The following is a 19,554-nucleotide window of genomic DNA, read 5'->3' as shown; positions in this document are numbered from 1 at the left end:
CTGCAGTCGTCTCAGCCGACACTCACTCACTCGCTCTCGCAACACACACACACACACCTTACAGGATACGCTCATAACAATGAGAGTCGAGTATCTGAGTGTGTTTCATAATGACCGGTGAGTTTCACTCAACCTTTTTTACACCGCATATGTGTTTACACACGCGGAAGAGTCAACATTTGATGTGAAATGCATGTGGTCACATATGACATTTCCTTGTGAAAAGGTGTAATTTTAAATGATCTCCTCCAGACTTTAAGAAGATCTCAATCTTCTCATGTTTAGATATGACAAACATACCTCCTTACAATGTATAGTTACTCAAAGAATCTCACCGGATTTTCCAGAAAGGATTATCAGAGCTAAGCGTCAACATTCATTTTATTGTCCTTTGAACTTCTACCGTTTCAAGTTTTTACTGTCATTTGTGTCCATTTTGATTTGATGTGTGATCCTCATTTTCATTATTTCTTTGAGGGCAAAAAATACAAAGGACACTCAGACTGTTAGACACGCACCCGCATGGTCTGTATGTGAAGACGATGTAACTCTCCTCGTCGGTTTTCTCTATGAAGGTCACACACGTCTGTTTCTCCCAGTGTCGCATGGCTTGTTTTAACATGGCCCTCTGGCTGCCTGCAAAACATAGATATGTTCACATGTAGTCACAAGCATTCATAAGGCAACAGTGTACACGCATGCACACACCTCAGTCCCTTACCAGTAAAGTTGCCACCTATGACGTAAGGGATGACTCCTCCGGGCCAGATCTTCTCTGCTCGGGATGTGGCAGCACGCGGCACTCGAGACTTCACACCTTTAATGCCGGTTCCACTCTTTCCTCCGGCTTTTGAGGTCGGTACATCTTCACTGCTATTTACTGGCCATGATTCTGCACCACACAGAGAGAAAAATATATAATAAAACAAGATGCCATGTAAAGAAAAAAAAATGATTGTGTTTTCAAAGTTCATTGCATTAACACAAGAAGTCTTTCATTAACTTTAAGTATTCTTCGTTTGGTCTTTACAAAGACGTATCTGTAAATATCAGACGTATCAAATCAAATGCCAAAGTTCCTTTAGTAACGACAGATGGGATTAAAGATATTAAACTTGTGAAACATGTCTCCCTGTCAAAATCGGGCTTTCTAGAAGGTTAAACATGCACATTACTCAAGCTTTTATTGCAATAAAATCCAACCTCCCGGCACATGACTGCACCATTCACATGACTCCAGTGTAATAAATTGGGAAAAGACACTCATGATTTTTTTGCACAAGATAATATACAATGATAACAAACATTTTAACAACCTTTTGAGAAGCAGAGTAAGCATTCACTTTAAAAATGTGTATCTATGGAAAAAAAGGCACATAAAAATAAATAATTATATGATTTTTTTTTCACTTACGTGCAACATGTTGGCACAAGGTCCATTGGACCACCGAATCATGAATCATACATTTTGTTTAAACTAACTACCCATATACATATAATAAAGTACTTGTTAATAATATATTAAATGGTTTAATATATATATATATATATATATATATATATATATATGTATAATCTAAAAATACAAATCTATTACCAAAAACATTTTGAAATGTGTGACAGAAGGCAAAGACCCTTTGTCAAAGACTAGTAGTTTTCTTCATACCAGGTGCTGTTTTAAAGTGCTGAAGTATAAAAGTGAACAAACCAAAGCCTAGCCGTCGTATTCTGTCCAGCAACAGATATAATGAGCCTCTCCTCTTACTGGGATTATGTTCATCTAGACCACCTGAGAGTAAAAGACACACATATTAGTATTATGCAATACAAGTTACTAAATAATAACTGCTTCATTTCATTAACTATCTGTAATGCAGTTTATTCAGACACTAAATGTGCTAAATAGAAATGTGCTGTTTTTTATTTGAAGTAATTCTGGTTCTTTTCAGCACTAACACACATAATCGTTTCTTTCTAGATTTGATTTGATATAGATTCTTCACAAAACCTAGATGATACTCCATTGTACATTTAGGACTGCGCTATTATCCAAAAAGGGCACAAAACAGAATGTAATTTAAAGTTCCCTGTATTGCATAATACAGTTGAGGAGGAGGAGTTAACGAAAGATCTGTAAAAGCCATACAATTTACATAATTTTAGATGAATAGTCACTAGACGGTGGAAGTGTTCTTTCAGATTTTTCAGATTATGAGAATGAGAACAAAAGAGAATGACCCACACTGGTAAGCAATTTACAAACGCTATTTGATAAAAAATAGGAGTTTGCTAGTTGCACAAGATGGTGCCGGTGAGCTTTTGGGACGCCAGAGTCGGCAGACTAATTTCTGGTCGTATAACGAAAAAATTTGGACGGCAAATATTGTTTTTTTTAGATATAAGAAAAGAAGACAGTACTATATCAGCGATATGACAGATCATCGAGTACTTCGTTAAGCCAAAACAACTCGATAGTGTTATATGACCGGAAATTAGTCTGCCGACCCTGGCGTCGCAAAAGCTCTCCATCTTGTGCGACTAGCCATTTTTTATTTTTATTTACTGGGACTTTATAGGTTTATTTAAGTTATTTGTTAAAAATCAGTACAAAAAAAACCTTTCAATATTTCAATAAAGTCCTTTAGAAACAACTGTTTCTAATGCATTGTGTATCTAAATGCGAAAAGTAAAATATTTTTTAATTTAGCATTATAAACTTTACACAATATAAAACGACTAAAAGTTATTCAGACCATTTATATCTCCATCAATATTAAAAGATGTACTTTTTATAAAAAAATAAAAAATCCCTCATTGTGTAATCCCTTAATTAGTACTGACTCAGGCTGGAATGATTCCACAAGTAACTTAAGTATTTTGCGAGTGAAAGTTGTTTTCCGGCTGCATTCCGAGTCCATAAAACTAGATTCGGACTAGTGGATGCCGAATCCTGTAATTTCACATGCCATCTGTCTGATCTTAGTGGATGAACTGCACAGTTTAACGTGCTACATGCATGATGCTCATTAGTCTGTCTGCTTCTGTGCTTTATGAGGACATGAGCACATTCACTTCATCTCCAGAGTTGCTCTGAGAGTTTATTTCATGAACATTTTATTGTTTGAGTGAAAAAACAGACATACTAAAAAATAGAGTCTTTCGACAACCTGCCAAAATAAAAGTCTGGTTAACATAGTTTTTCTATGTGGACAAATATATTACAAATTAATAGTAATAATAAATAGTAAATAATAGTAAAAAAATAAACAAAAACCAATATAGATAAACTAAATGCATCATGCATACGCTAAAATTAGTTGTTTACCTTTGAAATCATTCTTGTACTTATTATCCAAATACTTGATTCACCGATGGAAAATCAGTAGAATACTCGATTACTAAAATTATCGATAGCTGCAGCACTAGTACTAACCATAAAACCATTGTGTGTGCTTTTATTATATTATTTTATTATATTATGCATATTATATTATTTTAATAAAATATATTATTTCCACTTTAGATGGCCACAATAGATTTTTATGGAATTTATAATAGTTTATTTGTTTGTCTGATTACTAAACTTAGTTCTGCTAACTGTGCTTATGTTGTAAATAACAATACATAAACATTGCCTGGGGCTATAGCCCGGCCGAGCCCAGACAGATGTGTGAAATTCCTCTCACTGGCTCTGTGCCTTTTTCTCACTTATTTTATTCCTCTGTCCTCACCTCTTTCCATCCCTACATTCACTGTCTTCTTCTCCCTCCTTCAACTTCTCACCCACTCCTCTATTCAGACATCTATGTTCCTCTGCTCTCTTCCTTTTCCATTTACCCTCTCTGTCTCTCCCTTTGGAATTTCTCTGATGTGGACAGGAAAGTGAGGAACAAACAAAACTCGGAATCGAAGACGCAGGAAAAGGCTGAGCTCAGGCATTTATGCACACACACAGGTATACAGTGTGACTGTTTGAACATGCATCAGTCTCCCGCTGTTCACGGTCCTGATGCAGTTTGCCCTTCTGGCCTGGTGGCACATCCTGTGACAACCCCGGTCAGAACGGAAACGCAAAGCTGAATCCTTATCACCACTTTCGGTCTCGCTTCCGTCTTGCTGCCAAAGATTTGGATGAGGATCAAGGTGATATTGCTGACGGTAGTGTCGCCCAGTCCTCATAGTTGAATCTCTCCTAGTGTGTCTGTGAGAATCAGTACTAAATATATCCTATTGTGCACTTCACACTGAAGGACTCTGTCCTGACATCTTGGATTATGTATCAAGATTGTGCCAATGGGAAACACATTGTGGCTGTGTTCTGTTCAGGCTGTTTAAATATCAGTGATTGAGTTAGCAAACTTTTCAGACAAACAAATAAACACACTTTTGCACTTAAACACAAGGAATAATAGGCCTTACTACTGTATGTAAACACACAAACACACACACACACACACACAAACTCGGGTTGGTTGCTGATGGTGCAGCGGAGTTGAGACAGGAGCATTTATCAAGTCGAATCACCTAAAGCTACAGTATAAACTCCCAATATCCCACACACATTATTCAACTTCAATGTGACTTTAATATCTTTAGATCACCCACAGCCTATGACAATTATAGACATTATTCTATCTTTTTGACACCTCAGCATCTCAGACTGATAAATTCATAGATTTAAAATTCACACTCTACAGAAGCTGTTCTGAGTCTGTGTTTCTGTGTGTCACCCTACACAGGGTCTTGATCGCCTGGAGGAAGGTCTGACTATAAACATGACACCAGGACAATAAAACCACATGGGCGGCTTCAAGGACTGAGTCAAACAGAAGCTCAAACCTTGAACCTTGAACTGCAAAAAGAGTCATTGTTGTTGTTCTGCACCAGACACAACCCACAACCCTCAGCAGCTGCTGACTGCAGCTTTAACCTTGTCTCTAAAGTACTGTATGTCTGTTACTGTACCCAGCTGAAAAAACATATGCAACACAGTTAAGGTCGATAATGTGTTAACCTCAGACAGGAGCTTTCAGTTTTGAAAGATGTTTCACGAGAAAAAGTTCACCCAAAAATGAAAATTCTGCCATTATTTACTGACCCTCGTGTGAGACCCATTATGTCTTTATATTTTTCAAGACTGCTGGTTGCTGTTAATAATGGATTTTTTTTCATTGACTGAATCCTTAAGAATGAAAAAGATAGAAATGCATTGGTAAGGAAATGGTTTATTTGACTGCTAGTATTCTACACTATGTATTTCAAAACATACACTCTTAAAAAAGATGCTTCAAAAGGTTCTTCGATGCCATACACTCTTAAAAATAAAGGTGCTGAACCACTTTTGGTTCCACGAAGAAACATTCAGTCAAATTTTCTTTAAAGAACCATCTCTTTTTTACTTATTTTTTCATTCATATTATAAAAAGTAAGAAAGAGATCTTTTTAAGAGTGTAGACCACAGAGGTGCTTCACGATGCCATAGAAGAACCATTTTTGTTTAATGGTTCAATAAAGAAACTTCAACATCCAAAGAATCTTTCTATTTCACAAAAGGTTCTTTGTGGGGAAATGGTTCTTCAGACTACAAAAAGTTATGAAAGAGATGGTTCTTTAAAGCAGGGGTTCCCAAAAACAGAACAGTGTTAGTGACTTGAGACCCCCACTATCCTTAGAGGTGGTTAAAGTATACAAACGTTGTGAGCAAATGCGTACATGCACATAGTCTACCAAAACGCGCATAATGACAACACAAAAGAGTACAGTCTAAAATAATAATATTTTATAGTTATTTACTCATTACTTTACTGTACTATGAACTTTTACTACAGATTGTTGAATTTCATCAAACTGATTGGAGTGCTGATGGATTTGCCTCTTTTCGTGCCTGAGGACGACAGCCCCTCTGACTGCGACGCTTCTCCGCCCTCCTGCGCTGGCCTCCCTGTGTTGTCTTTGGTCGATATTAATCAACGTTTCATTTAGACAAAAAATAATTATCTAAATTTAAAGCCTGAAAAATAATCTGCGTGCAAATGTGACAGTTTCACATGCTGCTGTATATGGACGCGCTGCACCAAACCACATGCGGTTGCTTATGTCGTTAATGTGACGAAATCACCTCAGGGGTCATGATCGAGGGGGAGGAAATTCATAAGGCTGATGTCTTTTTATTTGCATGGTTTTATTTTTAACTTAACAAATATTTTTATATTTTGTTACACTCATTGATTACATATGCTAATTCTAGAAATAAAATAATGATTTATCGAAATCATCTTGCGACCCCTCCCTCGCGGCCTTGCGACCCCTACTTTGGGAACCCCTGCTTTAAAGAACCTCTGACTAAATAGTTATTTGTGGAACCCAAAATGGTTCTTCTGTGGAATTACTGTGAAGAACCTTTTAAACACCTTTAAGAGTGAATGACGTGATGATGCATCTTACCAGTCGTGTGCCCTTGTCTCCCATGTGACTGCTGTGTGAGCTCTATCGTCCCATCGATCTGGAACATTTTCAAGTCCTCCTCATCCAATGCAATATCTCCCCAAAATACAGCTGGAAAGAAACCAGAGAAGAACGTTATTAGAGGACAAACAGACACTCTTTGGCAGCATCAAGGGCAGATGGCCTAAACACTGGACACACATCCTCTACGCTGGGACTCAGATCAGTGTGTCCTAAACCACTGATTCATGCTAATTTAGCTGATTTGCATAATTTAAAAATCTGATATGATCTTCCCAGTGTCTGTATCTCTCCCGTTCCAACATTCGTGACATGACATCATGCATCCCTAAATAAGCCTGTCGCCCACAGGGCATAAGGACGACCATGAATATTAGGATATGATATTGGGAGCTCTGCCATGTATGTTGTGCAAGATTAGTTTCCTCAACCTTGACATAAAACAATAAACAATACGAATTATGCTTAACGCTATCTTGATTGTTCCATATTGCACTCCGCCCTTGTGCATGTGCATCCATCCCTCTCCCATTAGTTCCTTGTACAATATTCAGCCTGAATCTATGATTGTATCACAATCAGAGTCCAGGTCCCCTGTGGATCACACCCTTTATAGAGAACTAATATTAGCACTGATCTAACCCCACTCCACGCATCTGTGGGAATCTGCTGCCGGATGACACAAAAAAGTTTAGAAAAAAATCTTCTAATAATTGTGAGCTCCACTTTAAAGCGCAGGGAAGCTTTTCAGAAAACCTAACTTGCCTGCTCGGCATCAATTGATATAAACAGATGTACAAACATAATGCCAATATAAATATTTTTAAGTATTTTTTTAATCTTTTGCCTGAAGCTATCATACAGACTTAAAGGGACAATTCACCTAAAAATAAAAATTCTGTCATCAATTACTCACCCTCGAGTTGTTCCATATATGTAAACATTTCTTAGATATTTGGAAGAATGCTTGTAAGCAAACTGTTCTTGGCCACCATTGAATACCAAAGTAAGAAATATTACTATGGTCAAAAGTGCCCCGAACTGTTTTCTGTTCTACATTCTTCAAGATATCTTCTTTTGTGTTCAACAGAACAAAGAAACTTATACAGATTTAGAAAACTTGAGGGGGAGTAAATAAAGACAGAATATACATTTACTTTTAAATACAATGAACCTCAGATAGTTCATATAAATACTAATTTATAAATGGACAAATAGGCAGAGAGGAAACTATAATGGATATGCAAAGATAATGTTTGTACTGTAGTGGTAGATGATAACGCAGTGCTTTTTGTTTGGCCAGAATTGATTGGAAAACACAGAAACAGTTTCAAAGTGAATGCAACCTAAATAAGGGATCTTATTTATTGCATTGTCTTGATAGTTGAGCTTTCTTTTACCATTTAATATTTCCCATTTGATGTTATCTAATCTTATAAATATCAAAGAAACAGGAGTTATTTAAATCAAAGTGTGATCATGAAAAGCCACAGAAATGGTAACCCCATTTAACCATCGAGGTGAATTTAAACCATTTAAAAAAATACAATTTTACCTAATACATAAATAAATCAATAACAAAACAAAATAATCTTGACGTATACATATCCGAAAAGGAGCAGGAAGAAGCAATCTGTTTGTACAATCTGCCCTTCTCCACAGCTCAAATAAGATCATCCTTTTATCTTTATGATTCTATCACATAAATTTATCAATTAAAAATAATCACAATAATCTGCATATATTCATTCTTTTTTGTAAATAACCCAGAACTCAAAAAACTGCTACATCAATCCAGCCCCCACACGGCGATCCATTTTTCAATCCCTGCTGAATAATTCTACTCTTTAAAGTGTAAATGAGGATACTCTGCAGTTAACAGCCCCGACAGTCATACAAGAGAATTTGAAATAACAGCGTGAACAAGGAAAGTAAGTGACTCAGGCTGCACTGGTCTGTCATTGATTCAGGAAGTCTGGCAATGAAGTCCAGCATTGCCACAGCAATCGCATATTCCCCTCACAACAGTGGGCAACTGACTGCACATCTTAATTTAGCACCAGTCAATAACTTCAGCCGGGATGATCAATAAACACAGAACAGAGGCTGTACTTAAGAATTGATTATGAACTGGAAGAAGGGAATGAAGCTGGTTACAACGAATATGTGACCATCATAGTCACACCATTTGTGAGCTGGCAGTTTATACAACTTTTGGTGTTTAAATCAAATTCATAGTTTCATAGCTTTATAACATCAAATGGCATGTTCAATAAAACATGACTGCTGTCATGGAACAAAGAGTTTCAGACTGTGACATCTGCTGGGTTTTGGCAAATATGAAATGTTAATCTCAGTTGCAAGGACACAGTTGCAGAGCGGGAGGTGTGTTTTAATCTGGGTGCGGTGATAACCATCTGCATGGTTGTGTATTAAAATGAGAGATTATGTTTGAGGAAATACTGCAGGTCAAGATGAGGTTATCCCTGACATGGTCAAGTCATCTCCATTGCCTCATTTCATGATTTAAGTTTTGCTATAATTAAATGAACAAATGAATCTAATGTGAATAACACAACGTGTTAAAGGGTTCGTTTGGCGCGAATACCTGTTTTCTGTGTCTTTGGTGTGTTATAAATTGCCCATGCATGTATAAGACATGAACAATTGCAAAAATTAAAGTGTTGGAACAAAAGATGCATTCTACGTCAGTTCGTGGTATGATTTGAAAAAGACCGCCAAAATGTTTGTGGGCGTTCCTGTCAGTACAGTTGCTTTGGAACCTGAAGTTACAAATATGGTGAGAGGCGTTACATTTCCGTCACACGATCGCAGTATTCGACCAATTACTACGCACTGGTTAACTGGCCAATCATAGCACACCCCGCTTGTCAGAGCAATGAGCTTTGTAAAAAATTCACGCATTTCAGAGAGGCAGGACAAAGAGGAGATTGATACAGCGTTTTTGAACGTTAAATCGTGTATATACATTGCAATACATCTGAAAAAATTATAATGTTCGTTTTAGCCCTGTCATACCAACCCCTTAAATATAATTTTTTTTATAAAACAAATCTCACCTAATGTTCCTTTGTAGTCATAATTGTGCATAATTCACAATGAAGGCAATACCAGAACAGAATGCGACAAGCTCTATTTTGCCTATTATTTGTATGTGCTAAGTATGTCTTTATGCATATTAGAATAAAAGCTTAATTGTGAGTTAAACATGAACTGTATATGTGGCATGTGGAAGTGATGTCTGCCACTTTGCTTGTGTAGGGCAGAGGGCACTAGATTTTGAAACACAGTTAAAGAATGAACAGTATGCTTTAATGTAGACCTGCTTCTGATCACTTATTCTATCTTCTGAATTTTATTTTTTTCAATAACAGACTGTTTTCATGTACACAAGAGACAACAGATGTTGTAGAGAATCTTGGCCATCATGAAGAAATGCTTTGAAAAACACACGCTACAGGCTTAGCAACTTTGACCATATGTTGACGATTCATTACTGTGATGTCAGATTAATACCAAGAATCCCTCATAAAACTCACAAAAACACACAGCTGAGTCTGATGAATGACTATGGGACCTGAGGGATGAGTGGGGTGTTTCGGTTTGTCAGTAACATCTAAGCCGCATTTCAGAGAGACATGACGCAAAGCATTCTGGGTGTCACCCCAGCAATCATTCCTGCTAGCTTGATCACAGGAAGATCCAGGACCGGCACATGCAACACATACATCTAAACAAAATTCCAATAACTGCTTGATGTCACATTTGTATCCTGATGACGTCAATAACTGATGTCTTGTGTCATTCTGGTTTGTTTTCATACATCATCTAAGTGGCCAAGCCAATGACATTTACTGTGTTTTTCAATGCATGACAACTGACAAAGTGAACAGACAGTCAGGGCTCAACTAAAACGATGAACCTGAGGCTAGCAAGAGAGAGTTCAGGGCTAATTGACGGAACAGTTGTTTGCGTTTATTGGGCCAGTACTTACAATTATGTATAATTTTTAATCAGTTTGCTGTTTATGTATGCATGTGTTAATGTTTCAAATGATACTAACAGGTACTAACGTGTTATTAAAGATTATTAAAAATATCGGCAAAGTAAACCGCTCAGGAGAGTTAGACTGAGTTATAACCATCAGAGAGAGAGAGAGAGAGAGAGAGAGAGCTTTGACTTCAGCAACATCCCTGTGATGACACTCTATGTGAATGCTCAAATGTGTGAAGAAGACTTCAAACGTTATCGTTCCATCAAAGCGTCCATTCACACGTCAGAATGTGTAAAGCTATAATTGTTTAATTAGTTAAATGCATTCTGGAGGAAGCGTGCAGATCGCTGACTCATGTTTGACTGCTCCAAAACAAACAGCCTGTGGTCCTGACGATGGAATTTTGGGGAATTTTCTGAAGCTGGCTGTCAGACCTGAGTGCTCCTGGAAAACCTTTGTATTAAACATAACTGTACTGACATCTCTTCATCTCATGTGCATATGCAAAGAGAAGTGATGATTTCTAAAATTTTGCACAAATGTGTTTAGACATGCAGGCTGATTTTAAACTAACTGCTTTACATTCAAGTAAAACTAAGTTATTTTCAGACTCAATACAGTACTTTTCTCCACGCACTCCACCTAAACATGTCTACATAGTAGAGTATGGGCACGCAGAAAATCCAACTACGCTACGAATGAAAGTTTTCCTTTTACTCACTGTCTCTATTTTGCTTTGTGCACCGTTTTATGACAAAACCATCTTTTGTAAGGGTTATGAATGAGATTGTGTGTGTATGTGAGAGAGAGAGAAAGAGAGAGAGACTCTTCTCAAGCTAAGTGGCAGGATGCAGGCTACCAGGAAGAGATAAGTGCCTGAATGAAGTGGGCTCCCACACTCGTCACACACACACGCAGGGAGGGAAATCAGTGTACAAAGAGATGGAAATGTGTTTAGTGCACTCTAATGGCATGAGATAAGCACACGGCCAAAATATTCACATTCTGTTTTCCCAAGAACAACACCAGTAAGATGACCAACCACACAGAGTCCTTTCCGACGTCCATACACACACATGCAGGGTCATAAGTAAACAGATGACCATTACATTATACACAAACATATCTATGTTCCCCTCTGAATGTACACACATGCTTATCGTATATATGTATATCTAGTTAGTTTACATGGGCAGTTGTCATATATATATATATAAATATATATATTATATTATTAGCCGTATCAGGTTTTTGCTTTGTTGAGCTATAAGCTAAATCTCCCTGTCTCAGTATCCATGACCCATGGTTAATCGAATATTTACAAAGGACTGCTCACCTCATATCAGAGCAGGTGCATGATGCATAGACGCACATCATTTGTCTCTCTTAGGATAAGCACCAAGCCAAGTCTGATTTACAGTAGTTCAATTAGCAATATCCATATATATTGTGCAAAAATGGACTAGTATGATACCAGATTCTGTGTATACAGTACATTACATTAAAAAAACTTTTAACGTGCATCCGAATGAATACAAGAAATTCCAACTGTCTAATGCAGTAAGCTTTAACAGATGTTAAACCACAGCACTGTAAAGCTTTTGACAGTAGCAGAACACACCCACACACTGACTGTGCTAATACATTTCTAAAAAAACTATTTCTACGCATTTGCCAAAGAGTATTGTCATAATGTAATATAACAGTTAACAGTTGCCCAGCCGTTGGAGATCAGACGAATGTCAGCCTTACATTAGACCCTCACGCAAGTTAATTTGAGCAGCTGTTGAGGCATTAGTGTGTGTGTGTGTGTGTGTGTGTACATGTACAGGTCTAACCTCCATCATGGTGATGAAGGAAAGTAAAACCTATTGCTTTCAGTGATATTGTTTCATATGATATAAAATTATTCTTTTTTTAAACAGTCAAAAATGCAAAAAGGTTTCTAAGAGGGATATGTTTAGTGGTAGATGATAGAAAATACCATTAGGTCAATATTAAATCTGTGTAAATCTAAACTAAAATATACAACAATGGCAAGGCCCCATGAAGATACCAAAAGATTCCAATGTGCATCTTTGTGTGTGTGTGTGTGTGTGTGTGTGTGTGTGTGTGCGATTGACAGAAAGAGAGAAAAGGGCACAAGCTCTCCTTTCAGTGCATTTGGCCCTTGAGGCTACTCACTCCCTCGGGTTTGTTTATGTTTCTCTTGCCTAAACAAGGAGGCGTGGGCTGAATTTGCACAATCAGAAAAGATAGGTTATTCTGTGGCAACAGCGTCGTTAAGTGTACAATGTCTTAAGATAACAGAAACAGATATCATCACCTAATGACTGCATAGTGCCCTATTGAAACCAATAGAGCGCCCGGTTTCTGTTAACAAAAGCAGAGGTCCTAAACAATGCATTCACCTCATTAATGAACCTAATAGCCTTCTGTTATGTCAACCAAAACAAACCATTAATAGGAACATATGAAAGCGGTGAACACTGAACAGAAAGAAGTAAATGTGTGTCTGTTTCAGGTTTAGCAACTCTTGTGGGAAGAAATTTCACAAGATGACCAAAACAGTGATTTCAAAACCTGGTTTGTTCCAACAAAATACTAAATCATTCAAAGACGATAAATAATTCATAATATATATCTACAGTCAATGAAATGACATTGGGCTCAGGGCTGGGTATCAATTCTGAGTTTCTGATTCGATTAAATTCTGATTCAAAAGTTCTTGATTCGATTCTCGATTCGAGTCAATGATCATAGACTTAATACAAATCCTATAAGTATTTCTAAAAATGATCAGTAAACATCATATTGCAATGGTGAATTAAAAAAAGAAATGAAGAGCCACAAACAAGTATTTTAAACTTTATTTTTGGGTACAGAACAGTCACATGCCTTGGTCACACAAGGTCAGGTTATTTGACATTTAAGATATAACAAACAATATTTCACAAAATTAGCTGTAAAGAGAGACTGCAATCATATAAAGCGCTGCCTTTTACAGTATGTAAAGGTGATGTTAAATTCGACGACACACCCGCGGATCCACCATGGTAATTAAGCAATGAATGAATAACACACTCCTTGTTATAACATACACACGTTGTAAAAAGAAAAGTGACATCTAGTGCATAGTAGTAGCAATAACATCGACGTTAATGAAAGTTCATTGCTTGCAGAAATATGAAAGAAAAAAATCGATTCACGGCTTTTAAGAAACGATATCGAATCGAATGCATTTAAAACAACGATTAATCGATTGTTTTTGCCCAGCCCTAATTTGTGTCTATTCATCTGAACAGCACAGTGGCTCCCCCCATTGACACCTTGTGTCTATTAAGCATGGATATTTCTATTAAAACATCAATATACATATATAGTGCAACCCAGTCTCAGGGCAGTTCGTTGCATTGACAGGAAATTTTGAATCTAATCATGGTTCATGGACATGAATATCCCCATTTTTTCGTGTCGTAACTAACACCTTACTTAACCCCAAACCCTGAAATCACAGCCGCGAAGGCTAATTTTGCTAAAACGCGAGTTTCATGAAGTGGTAAAAAACGATAAATGTCCAAGTGGAAAATCAAAACATACCAATGAGATCACCTTGTAAAATAGGTATGAATTCCCATCAGATTGCGTTGATATATATTTCTTTATACATATGAAAGACACCACGTTTATAAATAGATTAGATTGAAAGTCATGCTGGGTGACAAGAAAAAAGTCTTGCTGAATGACACAAAAAAAGGGGGAAAATTTGTGTCAGAAAACACAAATTAATAGATTACAGTTTGTGACAATGTCACAAATTCCCATGAGATTGTATTGAACTAGTGATGATATGCTAATGCGAGTCTAAACTACGAACTCGCTGGTAAAATGCTTCATCAGCTAAGAGAGTGGCAAACGATAGCATTAGAGAGAAGCAGATCGAAGGCGCTCAATGACCTGGACAGTGTTTAAATGGTCAGCATTTCATCTAGTATGATGCACAGCTTTGAACGCAAAGTATTCCTCTAAAGCGTATGGTGAAGATTACATCTGGTAAAACTGAGACTTAAGTATATAAGGCCATTGGCAAGAGTAAGCTGTAATTTAGTGGCAGTTGTTCATTGCTGTTGTTTAATCATATCTAAGATATAACCATGAGTAATACGTTCAGTCATCTTGGGTGTACATTGGTATTTATAAGGGAGCAGGGTACATGTTAATATTAATTGCACATGCAATACATAGCATACAAATATATTTGTTAATCTGACGGATCTGAATGTGAGCAGTCTGTGTAACAGAAGAATTTGTTTTTTACTCATGTAATTGAAGGTTATGAAGTGTCATCCACCCTCTCCCTGCAGTCCTGATATCAACTGGCCTGTCAAGTGTCTAGGCTAAATGTTTTACAGTTTGGAAAAACAGAGGTCCTCCCTAAAACCGCATAAAAGTCGTAATCCTCCCACATACATAAACCCAGACATGCACACACAGCATGAGCTTGTGTGTGTCTCCTAAGAGATGGAAAATAATGACAACACATTCACTGACTAGAGACTCAAGTTATCTGATTTACAGCTCCCAAATAACATCACATATACAGATAAAAACGGGGATATGGGGAAAGTTAATTTATATATTTGAATCTGTCTGTGTCTGTGTCTGTGTTTGTGCGAGTGTGTGCGTGTGTGTGTGTGCGTGTAAGAGAGAGAGGAAAAGAGCAATTTTACTGAATGTTACAGCAGACGATGCATTTACACATCTGCTCTGCTTTAGATGGACTTTACTTCACACACATCAAAGGTAAGACAGAAAGAGAAAAAAAAACATTTTACTGGTCTAGTGATCCTCTATTAAGCAGAGTGGATACTTCAGCCAGGAAACAACATTACCCATGTTTTACTCAGGCTTGTTTTTCCGGCAAATGACACCGGTGACGAACACGGAATTTTATATTTTGCTCAATTAGGATACTACCGTCTCCTCTATGCGGGAGCTTTCGTCACCGTCATTTCCTGGAAAAACAAGATTCTGGTTCACGCTTAGCCGAGGAATATCGGTCGAAAGTTAGGAATTATCATTAATAGTGTTGTCAACATGGATATTTCTCTTGAACAAACACATGGATTCGCATCAGAATCCCTTGGTAAGACCACACAGCCATGATGAGCTGTTCTGTGATCGATGGATGCACTTTTTGGAGCTTGAAAAAATTACCCTCATTCACTTCCATTCTACCGCTTGAAAGAAAAAGCATAAGTGGTATTATAACTCCGACTGTATACTTCTTCAAGAAGAAAGATATATTCAGTTAGGAGGCCTTTTGAAAATTTGGTATCTTGGCTGAAGTATCCCTTTAACATAAACATAAACACAAACCCACATCAGCCTATATGCCACTCCTGAACAGGACTATGTACACAGTCCCTTGAGATCTTCCGTAATCTTTAGTCAGTTTAGCTCTCCATAGTACCACAGAACAATGTCTATAATGCCTATACCACCTGCACACTATACACTACATAAAAGGTCAATGCAAACATAATTATGCACAACATAAATGTATATTTTGCAGAACAGTTATACAGATAACAATTTGCTTTTTCAAAAAGAAAACACATTTATTTTACTACCCCAGATTTACACAAACCTGTTGATACAAGATTATATGGTCGTTGTATTTTATAAAGTCTTTTACACTAATAAGGACCCGCTAAACTGGCATCTTGAGATTATCATTTATCACTTAAATTGTGAAATAAATATTTAAAAAACCTTAGTCCATGTACAAGCGCATCTGAAAAATCCAAATGACAAGAAAAACGGTCTTAATTCTACCCCGTTACGCACTACGTGTTTTCCTTACATAATAATATTAAATACAAATGCTCATTAAAATAAAAATAAATCTTGCTTGCCAGATATCGGATTAATTTGATGATTTACATAATGATTACATTAAAGAGTTTTGCGACTTTTAGCCGCAGCGCTCTACCTGCACGGACAAACGTGCGCGCGGTGGGGCGGGTGTGAGAGGCGCAGCGCGTGGGCTTATGACAGCGATGCGCACGTGTCCCCGCGAGCCGCGGGATCATCCAGGGAGAAACCGAGGTAAAGCGGGCTCAATAGTTTTCAGGGAAGGAGGAGTCGTGCAAATTACCCATGTTGGGAAGAACGGGTGAAACCAGGTGAAGTTTACGCTCGCGCACCAGAGCTCGTTTTAATGTGCCCAGAGAGTTCTACCAGCGTAAAGACCACAACTACAGTTTTGTAATATCACCCAACAAAAAAAAACTTGCGTTTATTAACTGTTCATTGTCAGTTTGTCAGATGCTTTCTACATTGATCACCTCAACACAAAAATATAAATGGGACAAAATGCGTCTTACCAGCTTTGCACGGATCCTTGTAGTCTATTGACTCCGTTTTCTCCTCTTCGTAATAATCATAGTTGTCATCGTAATCTAAGCAGCTGTGCACTGACACATTGCTCCAAAAAGTCAAGCCGGCCAGCAGAAGTGTGATCCAATTCATTTTACTGGTCAGTGTGGAGTGAATGTAGTCCATCTGAAGTTTGAATGAGCGCCGATCAGAATGAAGCGTCTCGTTAGATTCCAGTTGTGGTGGATTTTGTGGACATCATCGTCACCACTGGTCCGTTTCGACAACCGGGGCAGGACCGTCAGTGTCGCGACACCTCTGCTGGATACCCATTAATTCATCCTCAACGAAGATACCGGTTCACGTTTCCCTTGCGCGGAGATTATTTGCGAAAGGCAGAGCTGCAATGGAAATCAGGCTTTAAATGAAAGAAGCAGAGACACATATGGCAGGGGTGAGGGACCGTGCACATTTAAATTAGGATGTTTAACATATTTAAATGAACCTCAATAGGGGGCTACACCATCCCCTTAAAGGAGTTCAAACGCCCTTTAGATAGATAGATAGATAGATAGATAGATAGATAGATAGATAGATAGATAGATAGATAGATAGATAGATAGATAGATAGATAGATAGATAGATCGATTTTATTTAATTTACATTTTAGAAAGAAGACCAAATACTGGTCATTGTGATCTCGTTCACTTCAATACAGGAAACGGAACTACTATGTGGTTTATAATGACAACTTATTCTTCCCAAACGAGCCGGTAGCTCTAAAAGTCACACGTTCACTAAAATTTGAGCAATAATCCGGGAAAAAACTGTGTTCGCTGTTGTCTATACAAAACTTCAGGATGTCACGCAGGTTCCATGTAGGTGAGATCGTGTTTTGAAACTGTTATGAACACAATAGCTGCTTTATTACAAGGTGACAGTAAAAGCAACTGTGGTGTGACATTTAACAAATCTGTTTAACTCCCCTCATAAAGTCTGTCTCGCTCCCTCTCTGTCTCTCACACAGCCACTCAGCCACGAATCTGAACTAAAGTAGTTTCGAGTTCAGTTATAACTGCTTTAATTTGGTCAGTGTGGACGGCCGCCTGCTGAAACAGGGAATATTTTGAAGAAAATATAGGAGCAGATTTGGGACTCGTTAATATATTTATACTGCAGATCTTTAATATCGTTTACAGAATGTATAAACTTATGTTGCACTTCTGTGTCTCCTAAGTGACTTCCAAAACACGGCACGGAGCGGCAATCCCGCGGCCAAGTCTCTTTAAACGAGCAGTTACCTCGGGACAGGTTCTTGGCGTGTCTGTGTATGGCAAAGCCGTACGATTTAGGCGGTCAGAATTGACAGACCAGAGCGCAAAACCTCTACCGCGCGCGGAGCGTCCAAGCGCACGGAGACTCGAACCATTTCGCGCTACTTCAGTAACATAAGAAATAGATGCGCTGTTGAGATAAAGCTGAGTTTAACACCGTGGCGTCAAAAATATGAGAGACGTCGCTTACCTCAGAGGGTCTAGTGTTGTACAGCCTCAAAGCGCAGGCTCATCCTGAGTACTGCCCTCATACTCTCTCCCCTCTCTCTCTCTCTCTCTCTCTCTCACTCTGGATACAATTCTCTCCTACAGTCACTGGAATATTAGTGTGCGCTTGCTGACTGGTACCGCTTATTCCAAAGGTGCCCATTTCCAGAGAGATTAGCGCGCTTCTCTCCTGACACTCACATACACACACTCAGATTAATTCCCCCTCCCTCCCGGCAAGGTAACTGCGTGTTGACGTCACGCTACCAATTCATCAGCCCGCACTTCACAAAAACTCAATGCATGCAAACACTGCATGGCCAAAGTTGTCAAGGGACATTGTCAGGGTGAAATTATTAAAATATCTCAGATACACTGTGGATAGTGTTTCTAAATATTTCAGAGGACAGTTTACTGTGGTGTAAATGAAACCAAAATAAAAGAAAAAATGTCAGGCGAGCTCTGATGAACAGAAACGTATGGTGCAATAGGACAGTGTGTGTGTTTGTGTACGTGGGTGTATGTGATCTGAACATGTGTGAGTAGGAAGACATAAGGAACACACTGTACGTGTAAGTGGGGAACGAGGGACCGTGCCCTTTGACCCCGTGTATGACCCCAGTTCTGGAGTGTTGCGGAGTCCTTCTGTGAGTAAACACACACTCAGCCAACGGGAAGAGAGGATTTCCTCTGTTTAAACACTCAGTGAGTGTGTGTTCCACGAGAGGAGACAGAAGAGCGGTTGGTGTAAGGGATGTGCTGAGATCTGGACGGTTCTCTGGTATTTTGTTAGCATCCTAAGCCTCTCACAGGCTGAATGAATAACATATCCTATAACATCCATCAGGGATATTTTGTAATAGGCCTTTGAGAGTTTGTGGGGGGTAGATCTGTAGACAATGAAAGAGACTGAGAAAGAAAGAGATCTAAATTATGTTTGCACTCAGCAAAGTTTTGCGCGTGAGGAAATGAATAGCATTTTTGAAAAATGTATTTTAAAACATTCATTTGAATGCATTTGGAACAGCTTAAGATGACATTACCATTCAACAAACCTCTCTGTTTATCTCAGATAGTCACATTTGGGAACTCAGTTAAAGATCAAATGAATCGGGTGAATGAGATGTCATTTGATGACACTGATAACTGAAA

At 38.2% G+C, this 19,554-nt stretch overlaps 1 protein-coding gene across 1 annotated transcript in view; it reads right to left on the bottom strand.

Annotated features, from left to right (window-relative positions):
* The window catches only part of tll1 (tolloid-like 1), a 37,010-nt gene extending 18,470 nt beyond the window's left edge, over positions 1–18,540 (bottom strand). The window contains exons 1-6 of the mRNA XM_056738216.1: positions 18,386–18,540; positions 16,870–17,262; positions 6,445–6,555; positions 1,709–1,789; positions 722–892; positions 519–636 (exon numbers count right to left, since the gene is read on the bottom strand). Coding sequence (XP_056594194.1) covers positions 519–636; positions 722–892; positions 1,709–1,789; positions 6,445–6,555; positions 16,870–17,047 — 659 coding nt within the window. The 5' untranslated portion in view covers positions 17,048–17,262; positions 18,386–18,540. The remainder of the gene's footprint in view (positions 1–518; positions 637–721; positions 893–1,708; positions 1,790–6,444; positions 6,556–16,869; positions 17,263–18,385) is intronic.
* Between the last annotated feature and the right edge of the window lie 1,014 nt (positions 18,541–19,554).

Source organism: Triplophysa dalaica, chromosome 2, assembly GCF_015846415.1.
Source record: "Triplophysa dalaica isolate WHDGS20190420 chromosome 2, ASM1584641v1, whole genome shotgun sequence".
Taxonomy (NCBI): Eukaryota; Metazoa; Chordata; class Actinopteri; order Cypriniformes; family Nemacheilidae; genus Triplophysa; species Triplophysa dalaica.
The sequence above is the reverse complement of the archived record's forward strand: the minus strand, read 5'-3'. Positions and strand labels throughout refer to the sequence as shown.